This window comes from Squalius cephalus (genome assembly GCF_949319135.1).
Source record: "Squalius cephalus genome assembly, chromosome: 1".
In the NCBI taxonomy this organism is placed as follows: Eukaryota; Metazoa; Chordata; class Actinopteri; order Cypriniformes; family Leuciscidae; genus Squalius; species Squalius cephalus.
This window is the reverse complement of record NC_137122.1, coordinates 43,250,284-43,267,338: the sequence shown is the minus strand read 5'-3', so window position 1 is coordinate 43,267,338 and position 17,055 is coordinate 43,250,284. Positions and strand designations below refer to the sequence as shown.

The window sequence follows — 17,055 nt, the reverse complement described above, 5'->3', positions numbered from 1 at the left end:
TCCCCGTTTAATAACACGGCGATTGTTTTTCTTTTAGTAATTCAGCCCTACCTGAAGACCAAGTTCATCTGCGTCACCCCGTAAGTATCTTTCCTTTCTTCCTCACCTCAGTATGCGTGTGAATGATTGATCTTGCTGTAGTCTCTGTTTTCTCTCTCTGTCCTCTTGTAAACTTTGAAATCTCTGGTGTGACTCTTCAGGCAGGAGCACATGCAAAGTACTCCTCTCAGTTTTCTTTTCAACATGGATCAGGGATGTAGCCACTACTGAATCCTCCAAGGACCCTTCACACCATCCTTTAAACCACAATCTTGCACAAGAAGACAGAAAGAGAGAGAAAATAATGCTTTAAAAAGCACATGATCAACAAAACAGCTAATTAAAGGAGGTTCAGGCTTACTGTTGTCATTAACATGTATTAAGCGCACAACTTGAGGTGAACTGTTGTGTAAACACTTTGTAGCCATGTGATTTCAGAACTTAAATGTAATACATTTAAAAAAGAATAATGTAGAAATCAAATTTAAAAAATCAAAACGAAGAAATAAATTTCCACTGTTAACATGAAATAACAATTGACGCTATTTACGTTAATATGCGTTCCTGGACGATATTTTGAGCAATTCCTTGTTTTCAGTGTAGATTATTCCAAATAATGTTTGTCTTTTTGTAATCTTTCATATTCCTATATTTATATTTTTATCCATATTAGACTTTCAAAATATAACTTGCTCTGCCTCTGAAACGGCACCAGATTTTTGAATGTTTTTTTTTTTATGTTGACTTTAAGATAATGAGAGCAATGGTTAATGGACATGGTATATAAACTGTATGTACATGCCATGTTAGGTAACATGCTTGGCTACAAGAAAAATTTGGTTGGAATAAAAGCTGCTTCAAACTCAGTCTTGCTTGAATCACAAATGCTTTCTGTCTTTGTAGAGGGGTTGGATTTACTGGAGGTCATGTATGTACGCCTGTGTGTGTGTGTGTGTGTTAGGCAGGCTATAAACTGACCTCTCTCCATAGGTGTCCTTCTGTCTTCATGGACTTCCCGGACAGTGAGCTGCTTGGGAACGGCTTCCCTGGGTAGGCACTAGGGAGCTGCTCTATGTGTGTGTGTGAGACGTGAACGTTTGTGGTCAAACACACTCCTGTAGTTGTCTGCTAACATAGATCATTCCTTTTAACATCTCTAGAGCTTGACCAAGGGTTTCTGTTTACTCACTTCATCCCTTTATAACAAGAGGTCTGGATGTCACGGGAACTTTTCTACAAGTTAAAAGGCTGGAATGGCTGTTGTTCATGTCTCTGAATCTCAGTTTTGTGTTGGTGAACTACTTCCGCTGTAGACAAGGGATTTTTTTTATTCATTTCTAAGGTCACAAGCTAACTTCTGTATCAGTATGTAAAATATTTTCACTAAAAAGTGTTTACCTTCTCTCACATGTTCATTTCTTTTCCCCATCTTCCAGTTTTTTTCTATTTCCCCCCTTAGAGGAAAGTGCTATGAATGGAGTGTTGCATTTTATGTGATGTATAAATGGTTTGGTCCCTCAGTATGGTAAACAATGATGTCTCCGAGACTCATGTCACACATGTGACCCTTATTATGGCCGTGTCCACAGAAAATGTCAATGTATCCCCAATTTGATGAAAACACCATTTCAAACCAAAATATCAGTAAAAGTAACAGTGAGGCTGTTGTTAGACGCTGAGAACGGTCTCTTAGGAGGCTTTTCCCAACCTGAATGTGGCAAGACAAGGATACTGAGCAACAACCACACAAATGACCTCACTAGATGTAGCACATCCCCTCATAACTGTTGCCACTGTTTAGTTTATATCACATCACACTGTATTTCTGAACCAGTGAGGTCTATAATACCTGTGGCTCTGTTGCCGGCCACAGGACCATCTGGAGATATACAGTTTTATCACATTATTTAACATTAATTATATAGTTTGTGATTTATGTTTTGCTTGCAAAAAACATACATTGCTTGCTACTTCTGAATGGTTGTCCATGGAGAAAGGTAGTTGTGACATCTCATCTACCATCAGAGGCTAACTGGACCATGCTAACCAAACCTCAGCATCTGCAAGAATATTATCTGCACTCTTTCGTGCTCAGCATCCAGAGTTTATTCACTTTTTTTTTTTCAGGATAGTGTAATTCAACAATAACTGACATAACTTCCCCAATGGGTTACATCGCTATTAGCTAATTCACATTTTATGAGACTCCAGGTTAAAGAAGCAGTCAAAATCTGAACAAATGAAATGTAAAATTTGGAGATGTCCTTCATTTATGTAATAAATGACCACATCGTCTAGCGTTTGCTCGGGATCCTGTAAGATAGTCAGGGCTTTTAATGCTCCGGGAAGAAAAACAAGTTTTTGGCTTAAACTTTTATTGGCAATCTTTTTAAAGTGCTCTTTTATCTTTGACAGCGAGTTCTCCGGATTGGTCCTGGTAATGGCGTTAGAAAGTGTTTCTGGAAAAACGCTTACAAAGTCTAATATTACTACAATGGTTTAGAGTAAAAATACTGTAAAGCTCCCTAACAACTCTTATACCCTTTCTCATACTTGCAATATGAGCAGAACAAAGCACTTTTTTAAATATAATATGTGCCTATTGTTTTTTAAGACCGATAATTTTGTTCTTGGGCAGCCTGCATCTCAGGACAGGTATATTGATATAACATTTGATGTGAAATTTTATCACCTTTTGTTTTAAATTACACTGGTTAAACCAAAAAAAAGTGTTTGTAAGTATCACTTTTGTTTGAGATCTCCTCTAGACAGAAAATACACACATCAAGTATCGATCCCATGAAATTAACAACGCCTGGTTTAATTTCCCATCAACCTGACATACTAGACAAGATCAACAACTAAATGTCTTGAGTGATCTGAAAATCCTACAGTTTGACATTTGTATCATTTGATTAGTTTGATGTATCGTTTGTGAGTTCATGACCACTTACCCACAAGTATGAACTCTTGCCTGACTTCTGCACCTCAGCTAGTGTTGTAAGTGCAGACTTCAGGTTCAGAGGTTTTGTGCTTGTTCTCTTGTCTCAACACAAGCAGGAAATAGTGTAGAAATGCAGCTTTACCAAAAACAAACCGCCCGTATGAGCTGTTTGTAGTGTTAACAAATAGGAATGGGTGAACTTTTCCCTCTGGTAAACCATTCGCCAGGTTAAGACTCGATGCTTCAATGGGTAACTGAGCAGAACACCATAGAAGAGGTCAGATTTTAAGCAGGCTATGATATACAGTATGTCAGTATTTATTCAGTAAATTCAGCCACCTATAAAAAAACTAAAAAGCATAAAGCATGTTCCTCTATCAATGGCCATTCTAAAGTAGCCTCTCACAAAAGGGATTTTTTTTTTTTGCAAACATATGAATGGCAAAAATGTATAGCTTTTCCATGTGCTAATACAGAATGATCAATCACACGGCATTTACGGCTCAGGTGAAAAGGACGGGGAAATAAAAGTGGACAAGCAACAACTAAAACTCCAGATTCACATTACATCACAGCTTGTCAACTATGTAGTAATATACATTTTCATTGCATTGTGTTCAATCCACTGCCTCTAACACCTGACTGAGTTGTCAAAAATCTCTTAAAGGTATAGTTCACCCTAAAAATAAATTCCATCATTTGCTCACCTTTATGTTGTTCCAACCCCATGACAACTTTGGAGCCCATTGGCTTCCATTGGATGGACAAAAAGAAAAAAAATATATTTTCCACAGTATTAAAGTAATTGAGGTTTGGAACAACATGAGGTTTCATTTTTTTGGGGTGAACAATCGCTTTAAGTTACCTAATATTACGCAAGTGATGCTCATGTGTGTGACTTTGAGTGTGGGTGTGTGTGTGTCTTGGTAAGTCGTGTGTTTATGATACATGTGAATATTGGAGTGAAGGTTTACTCATGATGTGGTGAATGAACTTTCAGATCTTTCTAAATCATGACGTCTATATGTGATGGTAGGCGTAATGATTGCTCGTGTGTCATGTCTAATGTACGCTGCCTTTCTTTTGCAGGACTAACTCTGGCAACACAAGTGATTTGTTCCCGATGTCCCCTCGTACACTCGACTCTCTCATGCACAATGAAGCCACGGAGGCCAATCCGGGACCTCTCGGTGAGTCACATGACTAATTTCAACAGCTTTCTCAATATGTGTTGCACGTTAACGCCTTGTCATAATTACCGTAATTTCGAGATGACGTTCTCGGACTGGGAATTCTGCCTTTTTATGCCGACAACTATCAAAGCCTAAATGAATCTACAGTGGTCACATGGCACAAATAGGAGCTCTCTGAAAATTCCCAGCCTACAAGTTGCAATTACGTGCTTTACGAGGATGTTAGCACATTTTACAGGTTGAGATTTTGTAATTATGGTAATTACAACATGGTGTGAATGCAACTATGCATACAGTATGAAGAAATCTTAATTTTATCATAATACTTCTGTTTAATAGCGTTTCTGTTTCCCCCCCAGAATCCCTCACTCTGGACATGGAGTTGAGCTCCGATCATCCCTCACCCATGAGAGAAGGGTTTGCAGCCTCAGCAATCTCAGATATGGACACCTGCCGAAATGCTTAGGTTTCCAACGTTTTAGGTTTTTTTTGTTTGTTATTTACATAGGGAAAAGTAATTGTCATGTAAATAATGTGCTTATGTGCTAGAGCCCTTTTCTCTCTCCGAGCCAATTCTTTTCTTTTCGGTTTTTACAGGCATAGCCACAAGCGTGCAAACGCGCTCGAAAGTTAAATTTTCATCCTCATATCAACATTGATAATACTGAATTGAACTCATTCTTTTTTTAAATGATTAAGATGTATGTTTTTTTGTCTTTTATTACAAGAGCATGAGGCATTCAAGATAACAGGAGTTTTTAGCTTTTTTTTTTTGTCAATGAAGGTTAATGTAAAGATTATATAAAAGTTTTTCAATATGTTTAATTGCAGACATTTGGCCATGACTTTCACTTGTGTTGCAGTGTCCACTGGTGTTAGGAAACATAAAAACATATTTTGATCTGTTAGCAAAGCATAAAGCCAGTGAATTCTTCATTCTTCATGTTGATCTTTTGAAATGAGTGTGAAGGGGAGTAAACTTTACAGTAGTATTGATAAGCAGTACTTTAAAGCTGCCAAAACTCGGCATGATCTTGTACCGTGTTGAACATAAACTTCAAATCTGGATTAGTACAGAATTATCATTTGTCAGATAAGTTCGTGCATGCAGGTCTATATTGTCCATTTTAGCTTCTGGTTTATATAAATATATTGTATTTTACTGTTTTACTGAAAAATATTTGACTCTTTTATTGGATTTCTTTGGGAAGTGAATGGAAGAATATATATATATATAAATATACATTACGCAGATGAGCAAATGTGATATTTCCACCATATACAGTGTCCTAGATGTGATGTTTATTGCGCTAACTTAGATAGCAAGCAAATCTTGCACTATAATTGTAACAATTAGATGGTGAATCTTATATATAGAGAGACACATTCATACATGCACATATATACAGATATTTATAATTTTGTTCAATTCACTGATCTGCTGTGTCGTCATGTAAGGCAGCGCTTCAAACGGAAATATGATGGAAAATGATGTTTCTTCATTTTTAAACACCTGTTAGTCCGAGTTTGTTTCCCAGTCTGTGCATCTATCCTTCCTTCTACTCTCAATTTATAGTGTGTGTATATATATATATATATATATATATATACTGCACTATGCATGTTCTCTTTATTGTACAATGAATTCTTGATGAGAAACAGTCATCAGCTCTTTGTGTCCTTGAGGCGGTTCTTCAGTTATCTGCTGGGATATACACTACCGATCAAAAGTTTGGGATCTTTTTATTATTTTTTATACATCAATACCTTTAAATTGATCAAAAGTGACAGTAAAGACATTTGTAATGTTGCTAAAGATTTATATTTCAAATAAATGCTGTTCTTTTTTAACCTTCTATTCATCAAACAGTCCTGAAAAAAACGTAGCTTGAATTCCACAAAACTATTAGCATGGATAATAATAATAATAATAAATTGAGCATCAAATCATCATATTAGAATGATTTCTGAAGGATCATGTGACACTGAAGACTGGAGTAATGATGCTGAAAATTCAGCATTAAAATATAAAACAGATACAATTATATTTCACAATTTTTTTTGTTCAAAGTAATATAGCCTTGGGGGGACTTCTTTCAAAAACTTTTAAAAATCATACCAACCCCAAACTTTTGAACAGTAGTGTGTTCACCATACTGTATGTTCAGCTACCATAACATCTGAAAGTGGAAATAGAGTCTGAACTAATAACAAAGATGACCAGAACTACAGTTAGGGAAATCAGGACTGGCTTTTACAAGGTGTCCCTGTAATAAATTGGGTGCCCTGTAGGGGCATTTTATCTCAGACCCAGTGGAACAGAATTAAGTGATCATGTTTCAGCAGATATTTAAAGGTCATTCTTCCTGAATGAATCTCATCTGCCTTTACGCAAATGGTAATTACTGAGTGTTTATCTCTCTCTCTCTCTAGCTTACCCCCAGCCATTCTGCTGTAAAGGTTAAAAAGAGATAGATAGAGACCCCGCATTGGACGTTGTGCTTTGACCTTTCGTTAAGGTTCTTTAATTAGACGTCCAGCTGTTTGTTAGGTTTGCAGTAATGATGTTTATACTTTCAAATAATTGCATTTTTATGGAGACCGGTGACTCAGGAGGACTGAGAATACATCGGTTCAATTTGTGTTGTCTTTATGCAAGAGGCAAAAACAGGATTTTAATTTGCATTGTTACTTTTTTCTTTGTTTGTTCCTATTCCATGATACAGCATTATGGTCTTTGTTCAAGTACATGTCATTCCTGAAAAGCTCTATGTGAAGCTGTACTGATTCTGAAATTTAATTTAAAAAATCAGACTATAATCTCTTTTAAAAGCAGCAAAAACATGGTCACTTTCTACAGAGAAATGTTCTCACAGCTTATACATAGGATGTGCCATTAATAACAATCCTCGCTATTTTGTTCTTTTGATTCCTATCTTTTTAAGATATTGATTCTGCTCTATTCATGTCATTTTCCATGATAGTATAAAATAATGAAGTAACTGTATAATTGTAAATGTTACGGTATTTTTTTTTTTCTCCACAATTATTCATCATGAGCATTGTAGAAACAAATAATTTAACACTGAATATGTTTTGCAGAAACAAATCACCTTCTGAAATAAAGCTGTTATATTGGTTACTCTGAGAAACTGATTGTTTGATTATAAAGACGTGAGAATTATTTAAAGAGCGACTTTCATGAGCCCCTTCATATGTTATGTGGCATTAAACATAGTGCTATTGAATTAACTGATATTTATTAATAGGGGATTGGATGCGTAAATGCATGCACGTGCACTTAATATCAAGATTGAAAGAGATTGCTTCATTTGAGAATTTCAAATAATGATAAACAGATGCCAAGTATACTTTTTATTTAACATGCCTTGTTGTATTAATATACACTCTGGAGGAAGGAGACTAAATCTCCACGGATCCCGCACACTCAGAGAGAGAGAGAGAGAGAGAGAGAATATGCTGAATCTGTGTTTTCATCTTGCCAGGATGGAGTTCTGCCAGTGTAGGTTGTTTATTTGCTGCACCTGAATGGGAAACTGTGTTTGAGCCCATTGCTCTTCTTAATAGTTTTCTTGCAAAAAGAAAAGTATTTTTTACACAATAGTATTGACCAGCATTCTCTCTCTCTCATATACTGCAGCTGATATTTGTATTGTTAAACTCAAATACTGGCATGTTTGCTATTTGATTCTCATTACCTTTAAAAATTCAACCATATACTATGTGCTTGTCTACAGTTCACTCGGCCAAGTCAAACAAGAATAATCAATGTTTAATCAACCTCTATGCCTGTGAATGTAGTAATATAGTTTAACCAGCAGGGGGCAATAATGACCTACTGAATGCGGCTGAATTAATCACTCATTTAAATAGCGTGTGCTTGGGAGCTAATGCAACTGCACCAGTTTTAATTAAAGCCCATAAAGAACGAGCCTGCAGATAGAATGGTTGGAAAAGACACTGAAAGGCGAACTGTTTTATTTGTAATACGAGGTTTTGAGGTTTTCCCAATAACCAACTCCTAATAAAACTGAATTCAAATAGCATGCTCTTTATCATCTCGTGACTCGTCTAACCCTTTTGATCACAGTTTGCGTCCATCTGCAAGAGCGTGCGTGCCCAACCTGGATCCGGTGTTGTGCCAAATTATTACCCCCCTAGTATTGGTAGGTTTAGGATTAGTTGGGTTAGGATTAGGCGTGGGGTTAGGATTAGGCAATCAGGCACGGACTTCAACGAATAATTTGGCAGGGCCGGGGTTGAAATTCGGCACAACACCGCGGGTTCACGTCCGGCTGTCGACTCGGACATATTTTTTCTCCGTCTTCGAAAGTCAGAGGACAGGAGAAATAGGGGTCGCCATAAGTGGATTTTTTCCAGATCTGGCCGTTTCCCAGAGCCACACTCTCCTGAGCCGGTTAAAAGTGCTGAGATCGCAGCTGAAGACAGTTTGTTTAGTGGAAAACGCCCCGTGCTTATAATACATACAACGCCACTGGATTTACCTCTTGCCATTATTGTTGTATTATATTTGCATTATAATTAGGCTATTGTATGGCATTTTAAACTACACGCCCACAAAACGTCCAAGTTAATAAAACGTGTTACTGAGGAAGTGAAACTCACATTATAGGAGTTTATATAGTATTTATCATATATAGCCTATATATATATATATATATATATATATATATATATATATATATATATATATATATGCCTATATTTGAAGGTTAACTAACTGTCTGACAATAAACTTCCATGGTCGTCAGAGAATTATAAGACATTTGCACATTCATTGAATAGCCTAAATTTCCATGTTTCCATTACTTTTAATATTATATGGATTTCCAAGACTTATCAGAGCACAATTCTCATCGCCTTATATTTACAGGTTTTCTAAAAAGTAACAAATAAAGATTTTACTACTACTACGTCTATGAGCGTGGGAATTAGCCTACCCCACATCACAGAACAACTGTACTCGCCATCCGTATGCGCGCTTCGACAGCTCAAAGTAAACAGTTTGTTCCGCGTTAAGGTTATATTATATGAGACTCAGCCCAAGACAGCTCGACTCGAGTCACGCGTAACCGCTCATGCCCAATCAGCAGTCCTCGCGCTCCGCTAACCGTATTTATATTTTATAGCCCCACCCCCGTCCCGCAGCGCTCATATTAGACCTTTTGCACATCTAAAATAATAATTCGCCTGTCAATGTTCGCACGGGCCTTATAGACGACTAGCGAACGACTGTGCATTAACCTTACCTTACATTTCCTTGCATAAGCGACTCTCTCATCAGGGAAACAACACCGGAAACGGGCGGTTAGAAGTGCGAGAGAGTAGTTGCTGGGAAGTCCGACTCATTTCCGCGAATCGATTCTTTCAAACAGTTCGTTTAAAAGAACATATTCAGAGCACAGTGATTCTTTACGTCGTGACGTAATTGCACAATCACGTTGCCCCTGATGCCCCAGCTTGGCATTTTACGTGCTAAAACGTTCATATTGTAAACATCATTTGAGTTTTATAAGGGGGTTCAATGAAATAGCATGTGTCCCAGTTCAGTTTGTTTGCAGGCTTAATTCAGCTCGAAAAACAAAATAATGTAGAAACTACATATCATTTTCATTTGCATGAAAACATGCACATATTTTGGCAAAACAAGTTTTGCACGTTTTGATAAAACTATATTTATTAAAATGTTTCGTATGGGTGTCGATTAAAAATGTCATTCAAATCATAAACATATTTCTATTAGCCTACTTTAAAATCAATTTACTTTTCGGTCCCAATGCTCTTGCTATGAGCTCACTCATGTAGGCTAATGTTGTTCATTACGAATCGGAAATGGCCGAAAGAGACGGTTCTCAGTCCAGTGATTTGTTGACTCGAGAACCGCTCGGACCTTTTCAGTCCAACACATTAAAGAATCGTTTAGAGAGATTTTGTGAAACGGTTCAGCCGATTCATTGATGCGATTCGACTCAAACGAACGACTCGTTCACGATTCGGACATCGCCAAAGAGAGCGAGAGAGTGAGAGGAGGGGTAGAAGCACATGAAAAACTGTATAACCCACTGCTGGTTGAGATAGACGGGGCAGAAAGGTTGCCTTTCTGGGTCGTTGGCGCTAACTGGAGCTTTGCTGTACTTTTATGCGAAACGACAGCGGATTTAGAAGACCTGCCGAGGTACGTTTAATGCATCTGTGCGAATTCAGTGCGTCTTAAATGTTGTTTGTCGATGTCAAACGTTGTTGTTTTAACAGCATATTTGTTTATAAACAAATGTCCACGGTTGATCGTATTGAGGCTTCGCTGTGCTGCACTTTTCACGTTGAATTAAAGCTGTTTACGTTGCTCTTGTTGATTCTGAAATATATGACATGTCTGATAGAATCTAATTTAAAAGGTTCCCGTTTAGTTCAGACAGTGCGCGTTTGACACCGGTGTTTCGCAAGCCCCTAGCTCTTGCACCCTGTTTTTTTATCGGATCAACAGGCTGAGAGTCCAGCCCCCCTCAGCACGCCTGTCAAGTCTGGACAGTCCAGCTCACATTTCCAGCTCCATTCCAGAGTCCAGGGAATGCGGCTCCATAATTCTGCGCGTTCGACCAATTCGCATGTGAAGAGAATTCTGACATTTATTAAGCGCTCAGAGGAACGCACGCGCACGCTCCGCGAGAAAGTTTTCATCAGGCTGTTGAATTTACCGTTATGAGGGGAGAACTTGAGCGCTGGTCTGTTAGCAATACTTCTTTTGGGCTCGTGGTTGAAGAGACAATTGGGTTTCTGTGGGTTAAAGTTAATTATGTTACGAAGAGTTAATGATTAAAACGCTGAGACAGGTCTGTCGCCATGCATGATAGCCTACATTGTGGTTGTGACTGGAGATTTCAATAAAGCAAGCAGGGTTGTGTTATTAAAGCCATACCTCTTGCCGAATTGTGAACTGTCCTTTCGTTTTGAGGTGTCACATTCATTTGGCAATGAGACAGGCAAATCGATTACAAGAAAGTCGTGCGTATGTACTCACATTTATTTGAGTTTTAACCGTCATGTGAAGGGCATTGGGTGTTTTTTAATCATAGCGCAGTTTGTTTACATGTAAATCTGAGTTTATTAGTTCCTGACACACGACAGTTACCCTTGTGAGAAAGTTGAAGCCATGCTCTTTGTTTTCCCCTTTGATATGATCTTCCACAGTAGATTTTTTTTTTATCTCCCATCATGCAATTTGTTTAGTTTCCGTTCAGTAGTGAAAGTGTGTGCGTGCGTGCGCTTTTGTGCATTCACATCGGCTGTAGGCTGTGTACCATACACATGTGCGTTGAATGTATTTTTGTTAATGTTTGTGAAAACATTGCGTTTTAGTATGCTCTTAAAGTGTAAAGAACACTTTATTTTCGATAGTTATGCATCTGTCAATTAGCTTTATTATATAGCTAGCATTATATAAACCCTGTAGCGTGTATAGTTTTTATTCGACGGCACAAATCTTGATGTATTGTGGAAAAAAAAAAATGTGTGAATGTGTGGCAGGATTATTGAGAACTAAATCTTAAAGTCAAGCTTAATTTAAGAGCATGCTGAAAAGGACCATAGTATTCACTACTGTAAATGTAAAAATGGCCAATCAACCATTATTTTAATATTGCAGTATTTATTATAAATGATTTATCCATGCACATCAGTAAAAAAAATGAATAACAAATGAATGTGCTCATGTAATTTTTAATCAAAATAACCTCCCCTCCCCAGGAACGGATTATGACTTGCAAAGGCTCCGGGGCCAGTTATCTCCAAGAGCCCCTCCCCCACAGACCCCCCCCCCCCCCCCCCCCCCCCATTTTTTCAGTCCTTTCCATTTAACTGTAATAGAGAGTGGAAGTTATGATGATCATGAATGAATGATATTCAAACTGTTCTCACTCTGAGGTGTCAAATCCAGCCACAGATTCATAATGAAATATTTGTAAATATTTGTATATCTCTAATGTTGCTTTGGCAAAGTATCTGTCAAATGAACTAAAATAGATGGTTTAGTGCTAAAAGGCTGTGATTTAATTAAATTAGTTTTTATTTGAATTTAGTTTTTATATTTTATTTTACTTTTTGAGCTTTCCTTTCTTTGTGTGAAAGGTATTGGAAAAAGTACTAATTATTATAACTGCCCATCTTCCTTGAAGTTATAATACATGCCAGAAAGAAAGAAAGAAAGAAAGAAAGAAAGAAAGAAAGAAAGAAAGAAAGAAGGAAGGAAAAGAAAGACCAATGTGCCCACCACCCCGTCATTATTATTATTTTTCCTGCCTATATTAATTATTCTAAAAAATGTATCCAACAAAATGGGCCTAGAGAGATCTATAGAATATGTTTTAGTATTTAGTATAATATTTTTGTACATTTTAAAGTTAAATGCATCAATCTGGTGCACTTTGGCAGATCAAAATTGAGTGGACTCAAACCTCTTTTTATTTGTAATATAAGTAATAATAATAATAATGTTGTTGTTGTTATTATCCCTATAAGACAGTAATATATAGTAAAACAAATTCACTGTAAATTGAATGTAAATGAAAAATCTATATTTCATAATAAGTACCTACAGTATATTATTTGACTTTCATTTTTTTTACTTATTATTTTACACTTGCTTTTTTTGGCGAAAAGCTGAAGTTTCTGGGAAAACAGGTTTACAAACGTGTCATTACAAATCTTGTGAAATGCTGTAATCATCTGTCCGCAAAAAAATGTCCACAAATGTGAAAATAAAGCATACTTGTGCCCGCTGTGTTCCCAAATCACGCTAATTTCACAGCACATGCAGAGATGGCGTTTACTGTGAACCGAGCCGCTCTGAAAACACTGGATCACAAGCTGATCGCGTGAGCAAAGTGTGTGCTTCTATCATTTGAAGGCCAATTCACACCGCACAGACAAACGCCAACTAACAAGTTGGCCGTTGGATTTAGAATTTAATGAAAAATAACTGTCATGTTCACACTGCCCCAACAGACACAGACAAACGCTGAATGAACATGTTCAGTCGGGTGAAAACAAACCCCGACCAACACCAACAGACGCCGACGGGTAACACACTGATCCGACAAAACCCAACAAACGTATTATTTGTTGGTGTTTGTCTGTGCGGTGTGAATTGGCATTAAAACAGGATTGGACAATAGTCCTATAAGAGGTCTGTGGGCATTCATTTAGGGCCCATAGTAGCAGTACCAGGATTGCCAGAGAGCCTTCATAGTTCAAGAGCCTCGTTTTAAAAGGCTGTAGGACCTATATATATATATATATATATATATATATATATATATATATATATATATATTATATATATATATATATATATATATTATATATATATATATATATATATATCACGTCTTGTTTTGGTTCATGTTTCATGTCAGTCATGTTTCATGTCTTGTCATGTGATTCCCTGTCTTAGTCATGTGATCCTGCCATGTGTTCCCCATGTGATTGTGTCATGTTGTCATAAAACTAATATTCAAGCATAATTAAACATTTGTTTTCATTGTTGATGGGTTTTCTGTACCAAATTATTGTGCTGCCTTAAAGCCTTGGGCCTCCCGGACTCCTGTAACCAAGGGCCCATGGGCACTGGCTCCATTGGCCAGGTCCGCAATTCATCCCTGCCCCTCTCAATGATATCTTGTAATGACATCTCTTCTCTTCTCTGATGTTGATGTGATCACTCACATGGAATCGCAGAAATAGCAAATGACAATTTATTTTGATTTTGAACTTTTTCAGTTGAGAATGGACATCAAATTCAACTGTCCACAATGTGATTGAAAAGTGTTCTTTAATTGCTCTAATTGTGGCCTTTATTTAGTATCTTGCCAACAGGTTATTTATTGTGCGGTCAGATTATTGGTAAGCTGTACCTAGTTTAGCAAATGATTGATGACGACTCATCAAATAGCCACAGTAACAAGTCAGTTTGATTTTTTTTTTTTTTTTTGTGCATTCCTGGAATCACTCAGACTTTCAAATCAATATTTTATTGCTAAACTGACAAACATACTTTAACATTGTTTTCTGTTGTTATGCAATGTGAACAATGAAGATGTTTGTTGTCAAATGATTTAATGCAAGTATGATTAGTAATTACCAATGCCATTAACCAGATATAGGCTATCTTTTAGATATGAATCATTATATGAAGACCGGGAAGGACGAAAAGGGAAAATATTTGATGCATGATTTACCATTCCTGAGTGTATATTAATAAATTACAAGAAACAGTCTATCTGCTCAGTCACATTTTGTTGCAATAAAGCACTCCCTTCTGGAAATGGATAATACATTACCGATCGTGTCACGTTTGGTAAAAATGTCACTAGGTTTACAGCACAACAGACTGCGATTTCATAAATTGATTAGATTCGATTTTTTGTCTAGTTTATTATTTCATAAATCTGAAGTGTGCCTTTGTTTTACATTGAGTCCCATGCTCTGTCTCAGCTCAACTGGAGGAGGATTATGAAGTTTGTGCATTTCAAGCTGGAGAAATATGGCTCTTGATGAACACTTAAGAGCCGCTTAAGTTGAGTGTTTATGTACTTGACCAGTGCAGTCATTCATTGATCTTGCGTTGTACTAGCTGTACTTAAACATGCGTTTTCAGTTGGCAGTAATTTAGCACTGGAGGTGATTACTTGAGACCACACAAGCTTTGAAACAGCTGTCATGACAACAAAGAGTAAACATACAAATTGTTGGGTGTTTGCAACAAAAAAATCTGTATATGGTTAAGGCTGAACCATTTGGTTTCTTGTCAGTAAGGTACACAAAGGGTACAAATTAATTATTTAAAGGTTGAATGTATTATTTAAATGTATTGCCTTAATTGTTTCTACTCGCTAATTCTCACACTTACATTTACATACTGCATAATTATCTCGATCTTTGGCCGTTAGTGTTTGTTTTGCTTTTTGTCCACTTGTGGAAAAAAGGGGCAGATCTCTTTCTCTCTCTCTCTCTTAGCTAAGTTTGTTCAAGCTCTCTTCGTTTGCGTCTCTTCCCACCACTGGAAGTGAATGTGAAATGCATGTTTAGCGAAATTGTTTGGCCAACCTTGACTATGAGAAATCAGGAATGTAGAGGATCTGGTGTGGGATTAGAGGTGAAACTCTGGTGAACCCCAGGTCTGTTGAAATATTATATTTCATAAATAATTGAACTTGAGGTGCATTTGGACATTTAACCTTGTTGACACGCAACCTACTTTGACCTGTGCTGCGAAAGTTTGTGCGGTTGATGCCCTCTTGTCTGAGTCGACGACACACAGCGTTTGAGAGAGTTGACTGGGATGTAATTGCTGTACAGGGAATAAGTTCAACGTGTTGACCAGCACACTGTGTACTTAAAGAAAAGGAAAAGATAGAAAGGCAGAGGGAGGTGACAGAACGTCTGTAAACCGAAGTAGTGGGCAGAGTTGTGTTTTTTATTTGGTTACACATATATTTGTGCATTTTTAACGAGCACCTGGAAATGTGAGAGTTTAATGTACTTATGTTGTGATAGGCTACATGAAGAAAGTTAAGCTTATTGTATTGATAATGAAATTCATAAAGCCAACCATATCATTGCTGCTTTTCCAAAGAAATTACAATCATGTCCTGTCTGCTTTAAATAAACCTACAGGAGATATCACTGCCAAATGAGCCTGTGTGCCTATTGATTGTCTGTTGTGGGATTTACAATAACCAGAATCAAATGTTTGAAAGACTCTTATGAGCTGGCTCATTTTAGTGAATCCAACAGTGTAGTTAATGATTGTCTGTTTATTTGACTGTCTAGCTAAATATTATACATGTTTTGTCAGTAGTATTTTATAAGAATTAAAGTGCCACTGTCTATTTGAAAGTTTCCTAATGTTGTTTTGGAGTCTCCTACAACAGGTTTACATGCATCAAAGGTAAAAAAAAAAAAACTGTTTAATTTTCTCATAATATATATATTTGCACATCACCACATTTTCAATCATTCTCAAACGACTCGTCAGACGAATCAATCTCTCTAAATCCCTCCTTTCCGCGAGCTTCTCTGCTCTGATTGGCCAGACAGCTCAGTCTGTTGTGATTGGTCTACCGCGTACAGCGTGCGCGTCGAAAACAAAACCTCCCATTGCCATAACAACGTCAGCTCTGCATGTCCTGGGGCTTCCTACACCGTAAACTAAACACAGTAACGAACAATGACGTTGATTTTACCATATCAATCTAAGCGCGAGTCCAATGATGAAACACTGGAAGAACTAGTTATTCAACCCGAACCTCCATCGCAAGGACGACTCGAGCAGGACGTTTCTCAGTGATACACTACTCAGTTTGAGGTACATTATGAGATGTTGTAACTGTAATTCCTCACCATCAGCATTAAGTTCATGTCCATCAACAAACCGACTATTTTACTTGTACTAATTTATTTACCGAGTATTTTTCTAATATATTGCGGTGAACACGTGGTATCAATAACAGTGCATGTATGCAATGTATACATGAGCCAAGCTCTAGCGTGAATGACTGATGTGAATGACTGGTGTAACATAAACGTTGGTAAAACAAATCTTGCTCCATGCTGACAGTCAATCTGCATTAATAGACACAGTTATAGGTAATAGTGGCCCACAAACTGATTAGCAGAAGAATTTCAGTAAGACAGTAATAATGTGAGTTAGCCAGTTAGCAGGAGACCTACACAATATAAAACTCAAAAGTAAGTGTTTTGAACACCATCTTTCAAGATAAAGCGGTTTGCGAATCCTGCATTGAACTCGTCAGTAAAATAAAGGGAACACAGCAAAAGTTT

At 37.2% G+C, this 17,055-nt stretch overlaps 2 protein-coding genes across 7 annotated transcripts in view; both read left to right on the top strand.

Moving 5' to 3' along the window:
• The window catches only part of stat3 (signal transducer and activator of transcription 3 (acute-phase response factor)), a 34,210-nt gene extending 28,510 nt beyond the window's left edge, over positions 1 to 5,700 (top strand). For 2 of the 6 annotated variants that reach the window (XM_079877618.1, XM_079877617.1), the window contains 4 exons: positions 38 to 80; positions 1,030 to 1,089; positions 4,073 to 4,173; positions 4,536 to 5,700. In XM_079877618.1, the coding sequence (XP_079733744.1) occupies positions 38 to 80; positions 1,030 to 1,089; positions 4,073 to 4,173; positions 4,536 to 4,642 (311 nt within the window). In that variant the 3' untranslated portion in view covers positions 4,643 to 5,700. Of the gene's footprint in view, positions 1 to 37; positions 81 to 200; positions 922 to 1,029; positions 1,090 to 4,072; positions 4,174 to 4,535 lie in introns of those variants that run through there. The other 4 variants (XM_079877620.1, XM_079877619.1, XM_079877622.1 and 1 more) reach the window with 2 other exon arrangements.
• A 4,497-nt stretch (positions 5,701 to 10,197) lies between these two features.
• stat5a (signal transducer and activator of transcription 5a) overlaps positions 10,198 to 17,055 on the top strand; it is an 88,577-nt gene continuing 81,719 nt past the window's right edge. Inside the window, exon 1 of the mRNA XM_079891613.1 lies at positions 10,198 to 10,393. The gene's annotated coding sequence lies outside the window, so the exon portion shown is untranslated. The remainder of the gene's footprint in view (positions 10,394 to 17,055) is intronic.